Source organism: Furipterus horrens, unplaced genomic scaffold (assembly GCF_987537825.1).
Source record: "Furipterus horrens unplaced genomic scaffold, mFurHor1.1.pri manual_scaffold_10, whole genome shotgun sequence".
NCBI lineage: Eukaryota > Metazoa > Chordata > Mammalia > Chiroptera > Furipteridae > Furipterus > Furipterus horrens.
This window is the reverse complement of record NW_028327180.1, coordinates 56,011,521-56,027,995: the sequence shown is the minus strand read 5'-3', so window position 1 is coordinate 56,027,995 and position 16,475 is coordinate 56,011,521. Positions and strand designations below refer to the sequence as shown.

At 49.3% G+C, this 16,475-nt stretch overlaps 1 protein-coding gene across 1 annotated transcript in view; it reads right to left on the bottom strand.

Annotated features, from left to right (window-relative positions):
• Positions 1-16,475, bottom strand: part of ELAVL1 (ELAV like RNA binding protein 1) — a 36,047-nt gene that overhangs the window by 4,882 nt on the left and 14,690 nt on the right. Inside the window, exons 2-4 of the mRNA XM_090290318.1 lie at positions 15,714-15,903; positions 5,136-5,239; positions 3,460-3,613 (exon numbers count right to left, since the gene is read on the bottom strand). Coding sequence (XP_090146444.1) covers positions 3,460-3,613; positions 5,136-5,239; positions 15,714-15,885 — 430 coding nt within the window. The 5' untranslated portion in view covers positions 15,886-15,903. The remainder of the gene's footprint in view (positions 1-3,459; positions 3,614-5,135; positions 5,240-15,713; positions 15,904-16,475) is intronic.

Sequence of the window (16,475 nt, the reverse complement as noted above, 5' to 3'; positions counted from 1 at the left end):
CGACAAATGTCACTGCAAGACACAGTTGACCCCTCTGGGCCTGGAATCCCATGTTTGAGCCTGACCTGGATGTAGCACCGTAGGCCCCGCTGAAGCATGCAGTGAATAGTCAGGGACCCTTGCACCAAGATTTCTTTGTTGACAACTGTAATATACTGTGGACAAACCATGCTGGGTCCTACAGCACACACTAACTCTCTAGCTGGGAAGCCCCCCTCCCCCAGCACAGTGCCCAGGAGATCACATAGCAGCCCCCAGTGGCCTCAAGGCTACCCCTGGCTCCATAACTCCTTAAATACAAATTTAAAATTCACACAGGCAGAGATACTCACTGAATTAGGGAGATCAGACCGGGCAACACACATGAGTGCCCCAGGAAATTCTAGAACTTGAGCTTATGTTTCAATTTTAGTTCAAAAGAACAACTAAAAATGCTATTTTTATTTGCTCTTAAAGGGTATGAACAACAGCTTAGACAGATGGAAACCTGAACAAACTAACTGTAGGAAAATAATGCTGAATACTGAAAGCTGGAGCTGCCTGGCTCCTATAGGGAAACAGTTTCATTCTATTTATAAAGACCTCAAGATCAAGCAGAGAGAAAGTGTGTGTACAAGTGGGGTTTTCCTGTTTGGCTTTGCAAAATGATTTTCAAATGAAAACTTCCAGAGTGCAATGGATAAAACCCGAGAAAGAGAAAGAAAATGTTATTTAATGCGAGGTAATGTTAATTCACATATTTGGTGAATGTATATACACTTTCGAAGATAGTGCTGTGGTTTTTTTTTCCCTTCCAGTATTTTCTAAACTTTGTTTATTTTTAGAGAGGGGGAGAGGGAGAGAAATATCAATGTGAAATAAACACCAATAGGTTGCCTCTCACATGCTCCCTGACTGGGACTGACCCATAACCCAGGCCTGTGCCCTGACTAGTAATCGAACCAGCAACCTTTCGCATTGTGGGACGATGCCCAACCCATTGAGAGAGACTGGTCAGGGCCTTCTAGTGTTTTTCAGAATTAAGAGCGGAGACCATAACAGGCATAATCTCCAGATGAATAAACTATAAAGTTCAGAATTAAAAAGGATAAAGACGCAAAGAAATACAAAAAAAAAAATTAAATTCTGTCAGCTCAGGTTGTAAAGGTTCCTTAAGAAAGCTTCCCCATTTCTTCAACACTAAAAAGTATGTCATGTGATGGCAGACATGCCTTCCACACCGTTCTCTGCTTGGGCCCCCTGTGGGCTCTGTCTGTGGGGGACCCGTAGAGCAGCCCTGGGTGGGTGGCCTCCTCTAGAGCAGAGGGAAGAAGGGGAGCCTACAGTCCCAGGGTGCTCATTTTTCAACTTTCTAACTCCACTCCTGGGTCAGGAAGCAGGGCTGGGCAACGGAGTCCTTAATCTCTCCCTTCCGCCTCCCTCCTGTTCTCTTTCGAGGATTCCACAACAGAGAAAGGTGGGGGGTGGGGGGGGGTTCCCGTCCCTTCACTGAAGGCAGAGGCTGGCAGGGAGGCCTGAGGGAGAGTGAGGGTCCAGGACATCACCCCGAGGTCACAGCTGAGCCTGGAGGGCAACCTGAGGTGTCCCTAACACTCTAGGAGACAGAAGCCTTGCAAAGGGAAAGAAGGCAAAATCCCTAGCAAGTGACAGGGGGTGTGTCCTCGAGGTGACTGGCCTTCAGCTCCGGAGAGCAAGGCTGTGCTCGGCAGTGCCGAACAGAGACCAGCAGAAGCAAAGCAGGAACCATGAGCTGGAAAAGGAGGGTCCCAGAGGCAGGTGGGCCCTGACAGATGCTTCTACATAGGCGGGGCTGGGAATCAATACATGCACTGACCAGCTGACCACACTGTTCTCTCTCAAGGGGGGGGCTTTAGGAACCAAAGGAAATTAATCTGGTGAAGGCCAGAGGGGGTTTATCCCAAGTAAATGGTGTCCTCACCCCATGCCTACCCCCTACCCTAGAGCAAAGCGGTAGAATGAAGGGGGCAATATGGGTGGGGTAGGGCCCATATCCTTCCAGCAGGTGTCTGCCAGACTATGGGGATTCCCAGAGCTCCCATGACATGCCAGTGGCCTGAGCCTGTGGACCACACTCCAAAAGCCACTTCTTCTCAGGCCTTTGGGGGACTCAAACTGTCCACTCCTCTCAAGGCCAGGCCCCAATGAGCACCAATGTCAGCTTCCACAGCTGGGGCTAGAGAAGGGAGAACAGGGGATAAGGCTGCCAGCCCCAAAGCACAAAGCGTGGAAGAAAACTAGAAAACTGTGTGTGTCCGTTCTCCTCTTCTCCAGGGTCTGCTCTGAAAAGGGGAGCTCACCTCAGAGCTATGACTTCCTGTGCCCTAACTACTCAACTATCATTATTTTTAAAGACTCACTTGAGGATGTGTTTATAGATATTTTTAGAGAGAAAGGAAGGGGGAAGGGGGGAAGAAATAACATTGATGTGAGAGGAAAACATCAATAGGCTGCCTCCCATATGTGCCCCAAATGAGGATGGAACCCACCAACCTTCTGGTATATGGGACAACGCTCCAACCACCTGAGGCGCCCAGCCAGGGCCCAATATTAGTTTTAATACCACAGACAAGGGGTGGTGAATACTCTGTGTTGGAGGAACACAAACATTAACCACAGACAATTCTACCAGCTTTGCTAAGCCCTGTGGGCAAGAAGCTTCCTTTCTAGTTTGTTAGCAGATTCCTACTCCTAGTGGGACCAGACATGAGGAGTCCTAAAGTGGGCATGGCCCAGGCTCACTGCTCCCTCGGTAGAGGCTTGCATATGACTTGGCAAGGGATGTTCCAATCCCAGGTCCATGGCCAGCAGCATGCAGGCCACACAGTCAAGGCTGGAACCCAGATTCCTCCCTACCTCATGCTGCTTCTGAGGATGTGGGTACAGCCTTGCCTCAGCTGTGCCTGACGGCTTCGTGCAAAGCACAAAGCCCAGAGCCCAAGTGGCTAATGTCCTGAACAGAGATGACCTGAGAAGGGCTAGGATTATCAGCGAGAGGTATCCACCACCTTTGAGTTCTGTTGGCATCTAAATCAATCACACTGGGAGCTTTGGGGCAATAAAAGAACTGAACTAAAGGTAAGACTGTCACATCATACACTATGTGCCTGCAGTAAGAATAGCAGCAAACCCTTGACCACCCCCCAACCCTCCCTTCATAGACCAGGCCAGGACATTTGGGTACCTAAGGGAAGGTATGTCTTGGTGCCAGGATGTCCTGGTGTTTTCACCATAAAATGCCAGCCTGACACAGGGACTCTTTCATTCCACTTTACGTTCCCAGTGTCATAAAACAGACGCCAATGTGATCTCACTTCAATTCCGTCTTCATTGGTAGAAACAGCTGACAACATTTAAATTCACACATGACCTGTCTTCCCTAGAAAACCTGGCTCCAGCCTAGAAGAAAACCTCACTGCACATCCCAGGCCACTGCTGTACCTGTTGTCTGGTCCACAAGGACCCGGGAGTTGATGATTCGTCCAAACCGAGAGAACATGTCCTCCACATCCTTCTGGGTCATGTTCCTGGGGAGCCCGCTGATGTACAGGTTGGCATCTTTGATGACCTCTGAGCTTGGGCGAGCATATGACACCTTGAAAACAAAACCGCTTTCTGCGGTTAGGGCAGATGTATGGCCAAAGCATCAAGGGAGGGTATTATACTTTGGGGTGAGAAAAAGCATCCTACGGTGGGAGACACACAAACACTCGTCAGCCACGGTAGCGTCTACTGGCAGCTGCCTATGGGCCAGGCAATGAGGTAACAGTCCTCATGTCTCAATGAGGAGAACATTATTCCTATTTCACAAAGTGAGTGACTGAGGGTCTGCCCGGTGGCAGGACAGGGACTCAGCTCTGCTACCCATCCTCCTACCGAGGCCTTAAGCTTCCCTGAATGATGAGCTCAGCTGGAAATAAGACCTGCCTGTGAAGAGCCCCAGGAGAAGTGGGCAAGAGCTGGGTGCTGCTGAGAGTAGGACACCCACCTGCTAATAGGCGAGCTCAGCATGGGAGCCCAGATGTGCTACGGGAGCCCCAAGTTTCACACTCAAGTGTTAAATATTAAATGACTCTAGGCCTTCAGGCTTATGTTTTGCAAACTTGAAGAAAGATTGAAAGGAACTTTTATAGTGGCTTAGATAAAATAGTACACGCAAGCACTAGAGGTGGTGAGGAGAGGCTGCAGGGGCTGATGGGAAGAAAATGTCTTTGAAGAAAAAGCAACAGCTGTGTGGACCCTGCAGGCCAGAAGGAGGAATGTGTCCAAAATCACACTCCTGCTGGGAAGGAGCAGCTGGGAGGAAGCCTTTTTGCCCACAAAGGGACAATCTGGGGAAATGGGACTCAGTCACACCCAAAGGAGTCAGAACCAAGTGAGGAGGCTGGGAGATGGAAGGAGAGGAAACAAGAGAATCGTGTGCTCCGGAAAGCTGGGACTGTGCAGTACTTTCTCTCTGAGGGTCACAGGACTGATGTGATGAGTAGCCAAAGACCATAACATAGGAACAAACATGGCCTCTTGGTGTCACTGGGCAGAACGAGGGAAGGAACAACAAGTGTCTGTAACAACACTCAGGCTTGCCAGGAAGGGCAGGGGTGTGCCAAGCACACACATACCTGGCTCCATGAGGACACAGAATTTGTCTGATTTGTTCACTGTCTGAAATGTAACAGGTGCTCAATAAATGTGCACTAAGTGAATGCTGAATGCAGTGGCTGTGATGGGGCAAGAAGGGCGATACTGTTGTGCTACTGCAGTAAGCCAGGGGTGGGCACGGCAGGGTAGGGCATGGGGCTGCACAAGGATGGGAATGTTGCAGCTGGACGTAAGACAGGCAGAGAAGGCCTGGGCCAGAAAGGGGGCTGCCCCTGTGTACGTGTAGCCCCATATACCCTCACTTTACTGCTGGGGCTGAGGAAACTATGAGCCACAGCACAAGGCATGGGACAGTCACCATCCAACACACACCTGATATGCAATGCCCCAGTTCTGAGCAGACAGACACTCTCCCAGATGCTCTGGAAGGACCAGTGACGGGGAGGAAGCAGGGACTGGGCACAGACACCAACCAGCCCAGAACAGAAATGAACAAGGTGGTACGCACCACTCTTTACCTTAATGGTTTTGGATTGGAGCCGCAGGCCATTCAGCGTGTTCACTGCTCTCTCCGCATCCTTTGCAGTCACATAGTTCACAAAGCCATAGCCCAGGCTGTGTCCTGTGGGAGAACACGTGCACACTGGTAAACCAACTGAGAGAGAGCAAGAGGATGAACCAGACTATGCCCTCCTACGTCTGGCTGGGCTCAAAAGAGCAAGGTCAGAGAAAAGACAGAAAAAACACAGGACTATTAAGAGCCAGGGACTGCAGGAAGTGAGGTCACAGATCAGTGGTTACAATCTATATTAATGGCTATTTGTTACACTTTTTTGGCAAACTCGTACACTTTCAGCAAAGAACAAATGTTACTTTTGTAATAAAGTAATTTAAAAAGGAATTGTGCCGACTGCATCCTGGGGAACCAATCACCAAAGTGATGACAATGACTGGTCCCACTGGTGACGGCCTCTCTGTAGGGTCCTAAGGGGGCCTGGGTCTGGGGAGGAGACGGTTACAAGTGGCAGAGATGCAGACAGGCATTTCTGCACCACTCCCAACTCCGGGATGGGGAAGCTTGCTGAGCTCTGGTGCCGCCCAGTGTCAGTTCCTCCTTCCGTGATCCTGTGGCCTAGTGGAGAGCACAGGAAGAGGACAGCACTGCTAGAAGTGGCAGCCCTGCACTGCCTTCACAGCCCTGGCCAAGCTGGCAGGGCTCCCCTGGCAGTGGCTTCCACTATGAAGGCATAGTCAGCTGAAGTCTGTGGGTCATGAAGGATGCAAAACCCTGAGTTCTTCTCAAACAAATCCCAAGTTACAGGTAGCATGTCCCATCCCTTGTGAAACTTTTAGAAGTGGGAGTGACCCACTGGATACCCACAAGGGATTCAGCAGAGCAGGCAAGGGGCTGTGGATTCCCAAGAGGCCAAAGAGGAGCAAAGGCTGAGGCTCAGAGGTGGAAGGAGCCTTACACCTTCACTGCAGGGGAGGAGCAGGAGGCTCAGAGAACCACCAACACGCCCACAGCTGACCCATGCGCACACCAGTTAGGGGGCACCCACTACACACAGAGCACTGCCCTGGGCAGAAAGAGCTGTGTGTAAGACCAAGAACTAGCCCACTGAGCTTTGCTCCATTCCTCCAGTTGACAGAGGGTTACAATGAGCAGGTAAAACACACAACCAGGCCTTCAGCCACACAGAGGCAGACTCCTCATCGCAGTGATGCTGGCTCAGCCCACGGTGCTGGGGAAACCCAGTGAACAGCCTAATTCAGTTTGGACCCTTTAAAAAAACCCTATTTTTTAGCTTTAAAGAAACAGTACAAAGATAATACAGAAGGTTCCCATATACCCTATGTCCAGTTTTCCATTAGTGATAAGTTATACTAGAATGGATGGAATGCTTGTTACAAGTCATGAACCAGCAGCGACACATGATTATTAACTGTAGCCCATGCTTGATTTCCACTGCCTTTGTTTTCCCCTCCTGTTCTAGGGTGCCATTCAGGATCCCACGTAATGTCTGGTCACCATATCTCCTTAGACTCCTCCTGGTTGGGACAGTTTCTCAGACCTTCCTTGCTTGTGATGACCTTGACAGTTTTGAGGAGGGCTGGTCAGAAATGTTGTAGACTCCCCGCCAATCTGGGTTCATCAGATGGTTTTTCTCATGGTTAGGTTGGGGTGATGGGTTTTGAGAGGGAAACCAGAGTGCAGTGCCCTTCTCATGACATCGTATCAGGGATACAGGCTGTCAGCATGACCTAAGATGATGTTGACCTTCATCCTCTGGCCAAGGCAGGCAGTTTGGCAGGTTTCTTCTCCACTGTAAGGTCACCTCTGCCCCCACACTGTAAGCTTTGGAAGGAAGGTGCTGTGCAGCCCACATTTAGGGAGTGCTTTGTAGAATGTCACTCTCCCTCGTTTAGCGGGGTGTAGCTATATAAATTATTTGCATAGCTGCTTCCTTTTTCTTAAGAAACAGAAACAAAGTCTGATCCTTCAGACCCATATTTTTAACCAAACCCCATGGGTCAGAGACTTCATTCCTGAGCCTGGGACAGAGAGGACCCTGGAGATCAGGTCTGTGGGGCTCAGGCCTATCCAGCAGGAATCTGTTCCAGGTCAGGGACTTAGGGTCCTTGCAAACAGTCTAGACCACAAATGTGAGGAGCTGAGAATGCAGAGAAGGTCTATTATATGAATTCCTAACCAAACTCCAGCCTGGCGGGGATTTTTACCCCCAAACACCTGCTCATCAACCCTACTCCGTCTGTCCCTCACTGTGGCCAGGCCTAGGAGCCCATTGTCTTATTTGGACCAGCCCCGGACAGGCTCCTCTGCCCCTCTCTCATCAGTACCACCTCTGCAATGGGTCTCCTTGTCTTTCCGCACCTCCCACAAAGTCAACCCTACCTGCGCCACCTGCCTTCTTCCCTACTGCTGCCTCAGCACTGCTGGGGAAACCAGACATGGATAAGGACTCACGCAGGCTCTGGTCCTGTGTCTTCAGCTGCAGCTGGCTCCTCTTAGCATATCAACACGGGCCTTGCCCCATTCCAGTGCCCAGTGGCCCTGTCTGGCTTCCCAGGGTGGTCAATGCTGACTGCCAGCAGCCCTCAGCATTGGGTGTTGCCCCATGGACAGTTTCAGGACATAGCTTCCAGAGCTCTCAGCTTAAGGTGCCACCTCCCCCAGGATGTGACAACAGTGCCAGGTTTTCTTTATCCTCTGCTGTCCTGTTTTAGGTTTGTTCTCTGCCCATCTCATTGAGATGGTCCCCAAGGTTCTGCCTTTGGTCCCTGTCTCCATCAGTCTTCCTGGGTAACCTCTCTGACCACCTGTGTGGCTGTGTCTGCCCATGTCACCTAGGAAATCACATACCCTCAGATGGTCACTGCCTCCTTCCCTTGATCCTGCCCCCACTCCAGTTCTCAACAAGCCCACCCGTATTAACTGAGCACCTACCGGGTGTCATATCCCAGGCCAGGCTGGCTGGGGGGTTTGATGATGATCGCAAAGGAGGAAGTTTATACCTTAGTGAAATTCACATCCCAGTGGGCAAGTTGGACAACAAACCAGCAAGGAAGGAAGGAACAAAGCTACCACACAGGTGCTACAAGGAGACTCTTCCTATGGTGAGAGGCTGACAGGATGGGTCCTCAAGAGACAGGGTGGCCAGGGGCACCCTTGAGGAGATGATATACCTCGGATGGCAAGCATTCCAGACAGAAGAGCAAGTGCCAAGTCTATACGGTAAGGACAACAGGTATGTTCCAGGAAATGGGGAAATGGACCAGAGGGGCTGCAGAATGGACAGCAGACACAGCGGGTCAAGCCAGGCAGGGCCCAGTGGGAAGTCTGTGAGCTTGAGCAGGTTTGAGAGCGTGGTGTGCACCATGAAGCGTGCAGCAGGAGTATGACCCACGGAGAAGAACTGTAGATGAGCTGACGCAGGAGGGGGCTCCAGGGGGACTGAAGTGCCAGGGAACAGCTCCCCCCGCTAGCACTGCTGGACTGGGCTGAGCCTTCTGGGGCCAGCTGAGGAGGGACCTCTGTATACAACTATGCTCAGGGCTGCCTCTGTCCCCTCAATTTGTTCTGCCCTCTGGTGCACTGTGTGCAGCAGGAGGAAAGGTGGGGGAAGAACAAAGGGAGCCCCTGGTTTTCACCCTACTAATGAGGCTGTAGATCTAAGTGCTTAACACAGGGCTGAATACCCACTTCCACCCTTTCCTTCACCATAAACCAATTACTTTCATCTTTGGCTGCCCATTAGAATCACCAGGGAAGCTTCTAAAAAGTGGCCACTACCCAGGTGACATTCCAGACCAATGAAATTGAAATGGGGGTGGAGTGGAGCAGGACTGGGGGTGGCTTCAGTAATTTTGAAATCTCACTAGGATTCCAACATCCCCAGGTTGACAGCTAATGCTGTAAGCACAGGTGAGGAGCACCAAAGAGGAGGGCTCCCCACAATTATACAGAGGAATCCCAGGTGCCCCCAAGTTACTGTTTTCTTAATAGGGTCCACAAGCCATGCAGGTAATGATGCAGCTCCCTAGAACCCTCCAGAGCCTGGGGACACAAAATGTCAGGCAGGCATGGGAATCAACACTTCTACGCTCCTTACAGACGATTCTCCTGCCCTCTAGATGTAGTTAGCCTGCTAGACTCCATGCCATGAAGGCAGGTCAGGGGCTGCCCCTTTCCCCTTTAGGGGGATGGAAGACCAGTCCCAGATGACAGAAGTCTAAGGTCTGGTGGGGAAGCAGGGGTGCTCAGTGGCAGGGCTCAGGCAGGGCAAGGACCCTGTACAGGCTGCTAGGGCTTGAGGAGGGCAGGACCTGCCTGGACTGGAGGCCACCAGAACCTCTGAAGGAGAGATGGGGGGCAGAGGGGGGATTGGGGCAGAAGATGAAGGAAAGAGAAGAGGGAGAAGGGACAGGGACAAAGCATAAATAAGCCCTGGGTCTGAGGTCAAAGGATGTCCTAGAGGCCGTATGAGCCCCAGTCTCACTTCTTACACTGGAGGAAAAGCACTACCATTGCCATTTGGCCACATGTCCAATGCTTTTCAGCTCTGAGCTCTGATTTGCCCCGGCCCCAGCGCTGCCCTCCCTTCAGGAAGGTTAAATGTCAGCTGTTCAAACACCCCACCTGGCTGACTCAGTGGATCTGGGTGGGGACTACGTGTCCCCTGCCTCTTCCGCTCGCCACCAGGTACTGCTGCTGGTCAGTACCCAGCGTTCCAAGAGCTGCTGCCTGTAGAAAATCAAGCCTGCCTGCCTCCTCATGGAGCACTCATTCCTCAAGCCCCTCAGGTGACCCCAGGTTATGCTTTTCCATTTCCAAACATACTTCCGCTCTCTTTGGGCATGAGTTAAAACCAACAGATGATTCTACAGCCCTTCACCTTCCATGTGCAGACCAGAGCAGCTAGATGTCCTGTTTTAATCCCTTTGTGTTTCTCTGCCTGACTGGGGTGCATGGCTGAATCAGGTGAGTGCCCTGCAACGTGAGAGGGTGGGAGCAGTCAAGTTCTTCCTTTGAAGGGCCACAGGGGCTGAGGGAACACTTTACTGAGGAAGACTTTACTTGGGGGAGGGGGATTAGTGAACTAATCAGGCAATAAAATAAGAAACAAAAGAAAACGGGTAAAGGGCAAGAAGGCTATTTTATAAAAGAAGCGTGCAAACAGCCAGTAAGAACGTGAAAACACAAATTTTCCTAGAAATGCAAATTACCACAGTATCAGATGTCACTTTTCACTTACGCTGGCAAACATGAGACCCTGCCCTGCCCAGGGGATGGACGGGCTGGTGGGAGAAAGGAGTGGAAGCTGGGCAGCCCTTGGAGGGCAGACTGGCAATATTGGTCAAGGGGCTTTTAGAAAGTACAGTAGTTCCCCCTTATCCTCAGTGTGTACACCCTAAGACCCCCAGTGGATGTCAGAAATCCAGCATAGCACTGAAACCTAAATATGCTATTAGGTTTTTTATGTACATAACTTCTCTTTGGCACATCTGAGCTGCCAGTGCCATTACGAAGTAAAATCAGGATCACCTGAACACCAGCACTGCAATGCCACCACAGTCAATCTGATAACCGAGGCAGCTACAGGGTGACTAACAGGCAGGGAGCAAGTATATCATGGAGATGCTGGACAAAGGGACGAGTCTCAGGTCTCGGGCAGGACACAGCAGGATGGTGAGAGATTTCACCATGCTATTCAGAACAATGCACAATTTGAAACTTATGAATTATTTCCAGAATTTTCTATAAGTATTTTTGGACAGTGGTTGACCACAGTAACTGAAACCATGGAAAGCAGAACCACAAGTACTGGGAAAACTATATACACTCTCGCATCTGTTGATTCACTTCTAGGAAGACTTTCTATGGAACAACTACTGAGCAAAGATTTGTGCCAGGATATTTATCTCAGTGAGGCATATAAATATAGAAAAAATTACAGTAAACTCTTATAAATTCAGAACCTTCATATAGCAGAATACTATGTAACCACTATGAGGAGACAGCGATGTTCAGTGACAGAGAAAAATATTCAGATATAGGAAGAGAAGTTTCTCACACAGCTTGGGTGGTGCAAGCCCATTTTTGTAGAAGCCCACAATTGCTTACAACCAGGAGTATGTAAAGAAATAAAGTCTGGAAGGACATGAACCACAATGGTGGAATTATGGGTAATTTAAACTTTTTTTCCCTCTTGTCTCACATAGTTTTTTTCTACAGGGAACAAAGATGATTTGCATTAAGGAAATAAAGTGGTCAGACTGACTATGTGTGGAAGGACATTCCTGCTGAGGGAATAGTCTTCATGAAATCACAAGACAGCAACAGCAGGGCATGTCTGGGGAATGACGAGCAACTCAGTTCAGCCCAAGAGGAGGGTACATGGGGAGGTGTAGTGGCTGGGATGAGGGGGACAGGTTCCCAGGAGCCTTGTGAGCTGCAGGCAGGGGTAAGGGCTTTACCCTGACCAGATGCACAGCAATGAGATGGAAGAAAGCCAAGCTGAGTCAGAGGCTGGGGACCGAGTGGCCAGCATGAAAGACAGTCCAGGAGGGTGAAGGCTGTTCCTGGTCCCTGTGGGTCATATGGCATCTGCAGAGGAACCAAACAGCAGGACAGGCAGTAGGGCAGGGCTGCAGAGAAAGGCTAGACAGTGACTGTGGATGGAATAGGCAACAACAAATGCATGCCCACAATGTGGGGGCTGAGGCTTATCTGCCTGGAAATATTCTGAATCTTGAGGCCACCACATATAACATTCTCGGCATCTCAGCCACCACCCTGTCCCTCATTCCTCCTGTCACCAGGGCCTGGCCCATGGTTGGCAGTGAATAAATATTTGCTGGTGAATGAACACCCATGGTAATAATACTTTCTCCCCCAATCCCCAGACCCTTTCACTTATTCCTTCCTTCAACAGACTGTGGTTACCTCCAGGGATAAAGATGAAATAGGGTCCCTGATTCCAAGAATTATATGGACCTAATGGACAAGAAAGTTGCAACTTTAGTGCAGTGTACAAATCCATGTTGCAGGTCTGCCCAGTTGCTACGGGAACCCAGAAGAAAAGAATCTAAAGCTGACCGGGTTGGGCCAGGGAAAACATCCTAAAGGAAATGTGACCCTAAATTGAGAGGTTTTTAAAGCATGTGGGTGAGAAAGTAACATATGGACTGTTAAAAGATTTGATTCTTTTACTGCAGTGTAAGGGATGGTCTGCAGGGAACACAGGTGGCTAGTTAAGAGGCAAGAGCACTCTCGCAGGCAGAGGACAATGTGGCCTGGTCTAGGATGAAGGTAGGGGAGATGGAGGAAAAGAGATAGAAACATCCAGAAGGATAAGTACAAGGGATACATGTCAAAGGTCAAGCTCAGATTACTGACCAGAGCCACTGAGTGGACAGTGGTGCCATCCATTAAGATGGGGACACTGGGAAACAAGCAGTTGGCTTATGAGAAAGTAAAAGCCAGTTTGGAAAAAAGTGAATTTGAACAGCTGAGGGGTCTGAGGCTTAGAGGAGCTTTGTGGCTGAAAGAGAGGTGGCAAACAAAAAGGGAAGCTAAGCTTTGGCGTGTGTCCACTCACCACAGCCTAGGCTTCAGAAGAGGCTTGGGAGTAACCCTGTGGACCACTGAAGTAAACAGCTGGGAAGAGTCTGTGAGAGAGGCAGAGAGAGGCCTCCGGGGCAGGAGAGAGCCAGGGCAAGTGGTTCACAGAAGCCAAGGGAAGAGGCTTTTCAGGAAGAGGAGATAGTCAATTTGCTGGCTCTGTGAACAGGAAGAGGAGGAGGACAATAGCTAGAGCAGTGGTTTTCAACTATGAATGATTCTGCTCCCTAGGGAATACTTGGCAATGCCTGGGGACATTTTTTGGTTGTCATAACTCAGAAAGGGCCACTGGCATCTAGTGGGTTAAGATCAGTGATGCTGCTCAACATCCTACAATGCACAGATGGCCCCCTCACACACAAGAATTAGCCAGTCCCAAATATCAATAGTGCTCAAGCTGAGAAATCCTGAGCTATAATAAGTTAGAGAATCTCAGCAAGATTTTTTTAAAAAATTATTTTTTTAGAGAGAGGGGAAAGGAGAAGGGAAGAGAAACATCACTGTGTGGTTGCCTCTCACTCGCGCCCCCAACTGGGGACCTGATGTGCAACCTAGTAACGTGCCCCGACTGGGAACTGAATCAGTGACACTTGGCTCGCAGACCAACGCTCAATCCACTGAGCCACAGCAGCCAGGGGTTCAGCAAGATTTTTTAAAAGATCCTTGACTGGTTTGGCTCAGTGGGTTGGGTGTCATCCTGCTCACCAAAAGGTGGCTGGTTCAATTCCTGGTTGGGGGCACATGTCTGGGTTACGGGCCAGGTCCTTGGTTGGGGGGCGCATGAGAGACAAATCAATTGATGTTCCTCTCACACATCGATGTTTCTCTTTCTCCCTCCCTTCCCTTCCTTCTAAAAACAAATAAGTAAAAATCTTAAAAAAAAATTTTTTTAAGAGCCAAGACTGGAGCATGGGACAATCTTGTAAAGATCCAAAGAAGTGGATCCACGCATAGCTCAAGGTTCCTGGGGTGCAGAAGAGGAACAGGATCCAGGACAGAGATGGAGATGGCTACAAATCAGAAGGCAGTCATCAGGTGAGATGAAGAAATCTGAGGGGGAGCCATGCTGACACAGTTGTTCCAGGGAACGGGGAGAGCTCTCGCTGCAGGCTGAGCTCAGCTGGGGATTTGATTCAACAGGGCACCTGTCTCCCTCTGGGGTGGGCAGCCTGAGCCTGGCCAGGAGAAAGCAGCTGGATGAAGGTATCCATGTCCTGGGTTTCCCCAGAGCAATGTAATCGAAAAACAATGGACAGTGAAGGTAAGGCCACTACCCCAGGGCTAGACAGTGAAGAAGTTTCACACACTGGTGCAGTGAGAACACAGTAAGCTTTTCATGAAACTATGTTCATCCAATTTAAGAACTGCTAGCCAGGTGCTGAGCTGAAAGGCAAGCCCAGGCCCACCTACTCCAAGACTCCTAGTACTACACTTATCTTGCCCCAAAATAAGAAAAAGTTTATCTCTGAACTGAATACTTGCAAATTACAATTTTATTGCTCTTTCAAAACCAGTTCTCTACTCTTCCGACCAATCTCATCAAGTCTAGGTGTTCCTATTACCATAGTTCACATTCCTTTGAAAACCACAAGTGAAGAGACAAAGAAGTCAGGTATGTTTCAAAGTCAGAATGTTTCAAAATCAGACTTCAATACTAAGGAATACCAATGGGGCTGAAAAATCCCCTTCCACTAGAAGGTAAATGGAGAATGGCAAGACTTGCTAGCAGCACAGAAGAATTTCAAAACCCTTGTGAACAAAGACTCTTATTCAGGATGGTTTCTTGGAACAGGAGAGAGACAGTGGTTTCTAGAACATTTCTTACACTATTCCATTTTGTGTTAAAGTTCCTATTTAGAAGGCACTGATTAAGTCACAGACTCTCAGAACTGGAATAGTCCCTAAAAGACTTGAGTTCTAAGCCCCCTCTGATGAAACAATCCCCTACATGGGTCAGCCTCTCTAGCACTTATCCCAGGGATGGGCCTTGTCCCATCTCTGGCAAATGCTGGGGGCTAAGAAGGGGTACAGAGAGTTCCATATCCCACTCTACTGTTACATAAATTTGAATAAGGAGAAGAAAGAGGAGGACAGAGCGAAGTGAGTGAAGAGAAGAAGGGAGAGGAGGAGGAAGGGGGGAGGGGAGTGCTCCCTGAAACAGTGTTCCTCCCTGGGGAGAAAAGAATCATAATACCTGATCTTTCCATGTTCTCTCAAGAGTCCTTGAAACTGGGCTCTCAGAATGAGGGCCTTATAGGCCCTGGGACTTCCACAAACCCTTAGGAGGTAGGTAGCGTCAGGAGGTAGGCGCCATCACCCCCACACTATGAATGGGGACACAGAGGCTTAGAGGTCATACTGTGAGGGAGTGGAAAGAGGGGCTACCATCCCCACACAGGTTCAACCCCAGCCTGTCGGGTCACTGCCCTGCTCCCACCCCCACACAGAGTTCAAGTTCGGTGTGTTTCAGTGTTCCAAGTTGATGGAATGACAGCAAACAGTCCAGGTGGCCCGAACCTAATGAGGGGCCACCCATGAGGAAACTTAGCATTCTGCTGTGGGCCTGACCAGGAGTAGGAGCCTGGGAAGACAGGGATGGGCCTGCCCGGCCCAACCACAGGCGGGCCACACCAGGCCAGGCTGTCTTTCTCTGGCACCTTCCAGCTCTCGAGCAGACCCAGTTTCTGGTACCTCCTCATTTTTCTTCCCCTCTCACCATCTTATTTTGGACATGCTCTCTGTCTGATGTTGACTTTGTCCTCTTTTGGGAACCTAAATCCAATCTTACACTATGGCAGTGGCAAAGCAGAGTCTGAGATAAAAATGAAACTTCACAACCATCACTGTGGCTCATTTATGCTGAGGAATGCTGCAGTCACAGGTAAGGAATGCAGTGCTTGGCAGCACAGCCACAAGCACCCTCTTTACAAATGCATCTTGGCTTCTTTACCTGCGACTTTATCCCGAATAAGTTTTGCAGATTCAACTTCACCAATACTGCTGAACAGACTTCGCAACTCATCCTGGGTCATGTTCTGCGGGAGGTAGTTGACAATTAGATTTGTTCTCCCGATGTCATCCCTGCAGTCTTCAGCCATGTGGTCTTCATAACCATTAGACATTGTGTTTTTTTTTTTAATCTGCAGGAAAAAGAAAATCAAGTAACTTCCTAATGTTCATATTGCAGAATATGAGACAAAATTAAGGACTGCATTAGCACTTAGTTTTTGTCTTTAACACAGCTTCAACTGAAGTCCACACAAAACCCTGCACATGGATGTTCACAGCATTTTTATGCACAGCTGCCCCCAAAGTAGGAGCGATGGCGATGTCCTTCAGCAGGCGAATCCAATGAAACAAACAGCCATACAAGGGAGTATTCAGGGATGAAAAGAAACGAGCTATGAAGCCAGAGACATGGAGAAACCTTAAATGCATATTGCTAAATGGAAAAAAAAAACCCACTTGAAAGCCTCGATACTATATGATCCCAGTTATATGACACTGGAAAATGCAAAACTATGGAGACAGTAAAAGGATGAGTGGTTGCTGGGAGTTGAGGAGGGAGAGGAAGGAATGAAGATGTGAAGCACTAAGGATTTTTAGGACAGTGAAGCTATTCTGTGATATTCTAATGTTGGGTACATGTCTTTCTACTTTTGTCCAAACCCAGATAATGTACAATACCAAGAGTGAACCCTAAAGCCAGTAC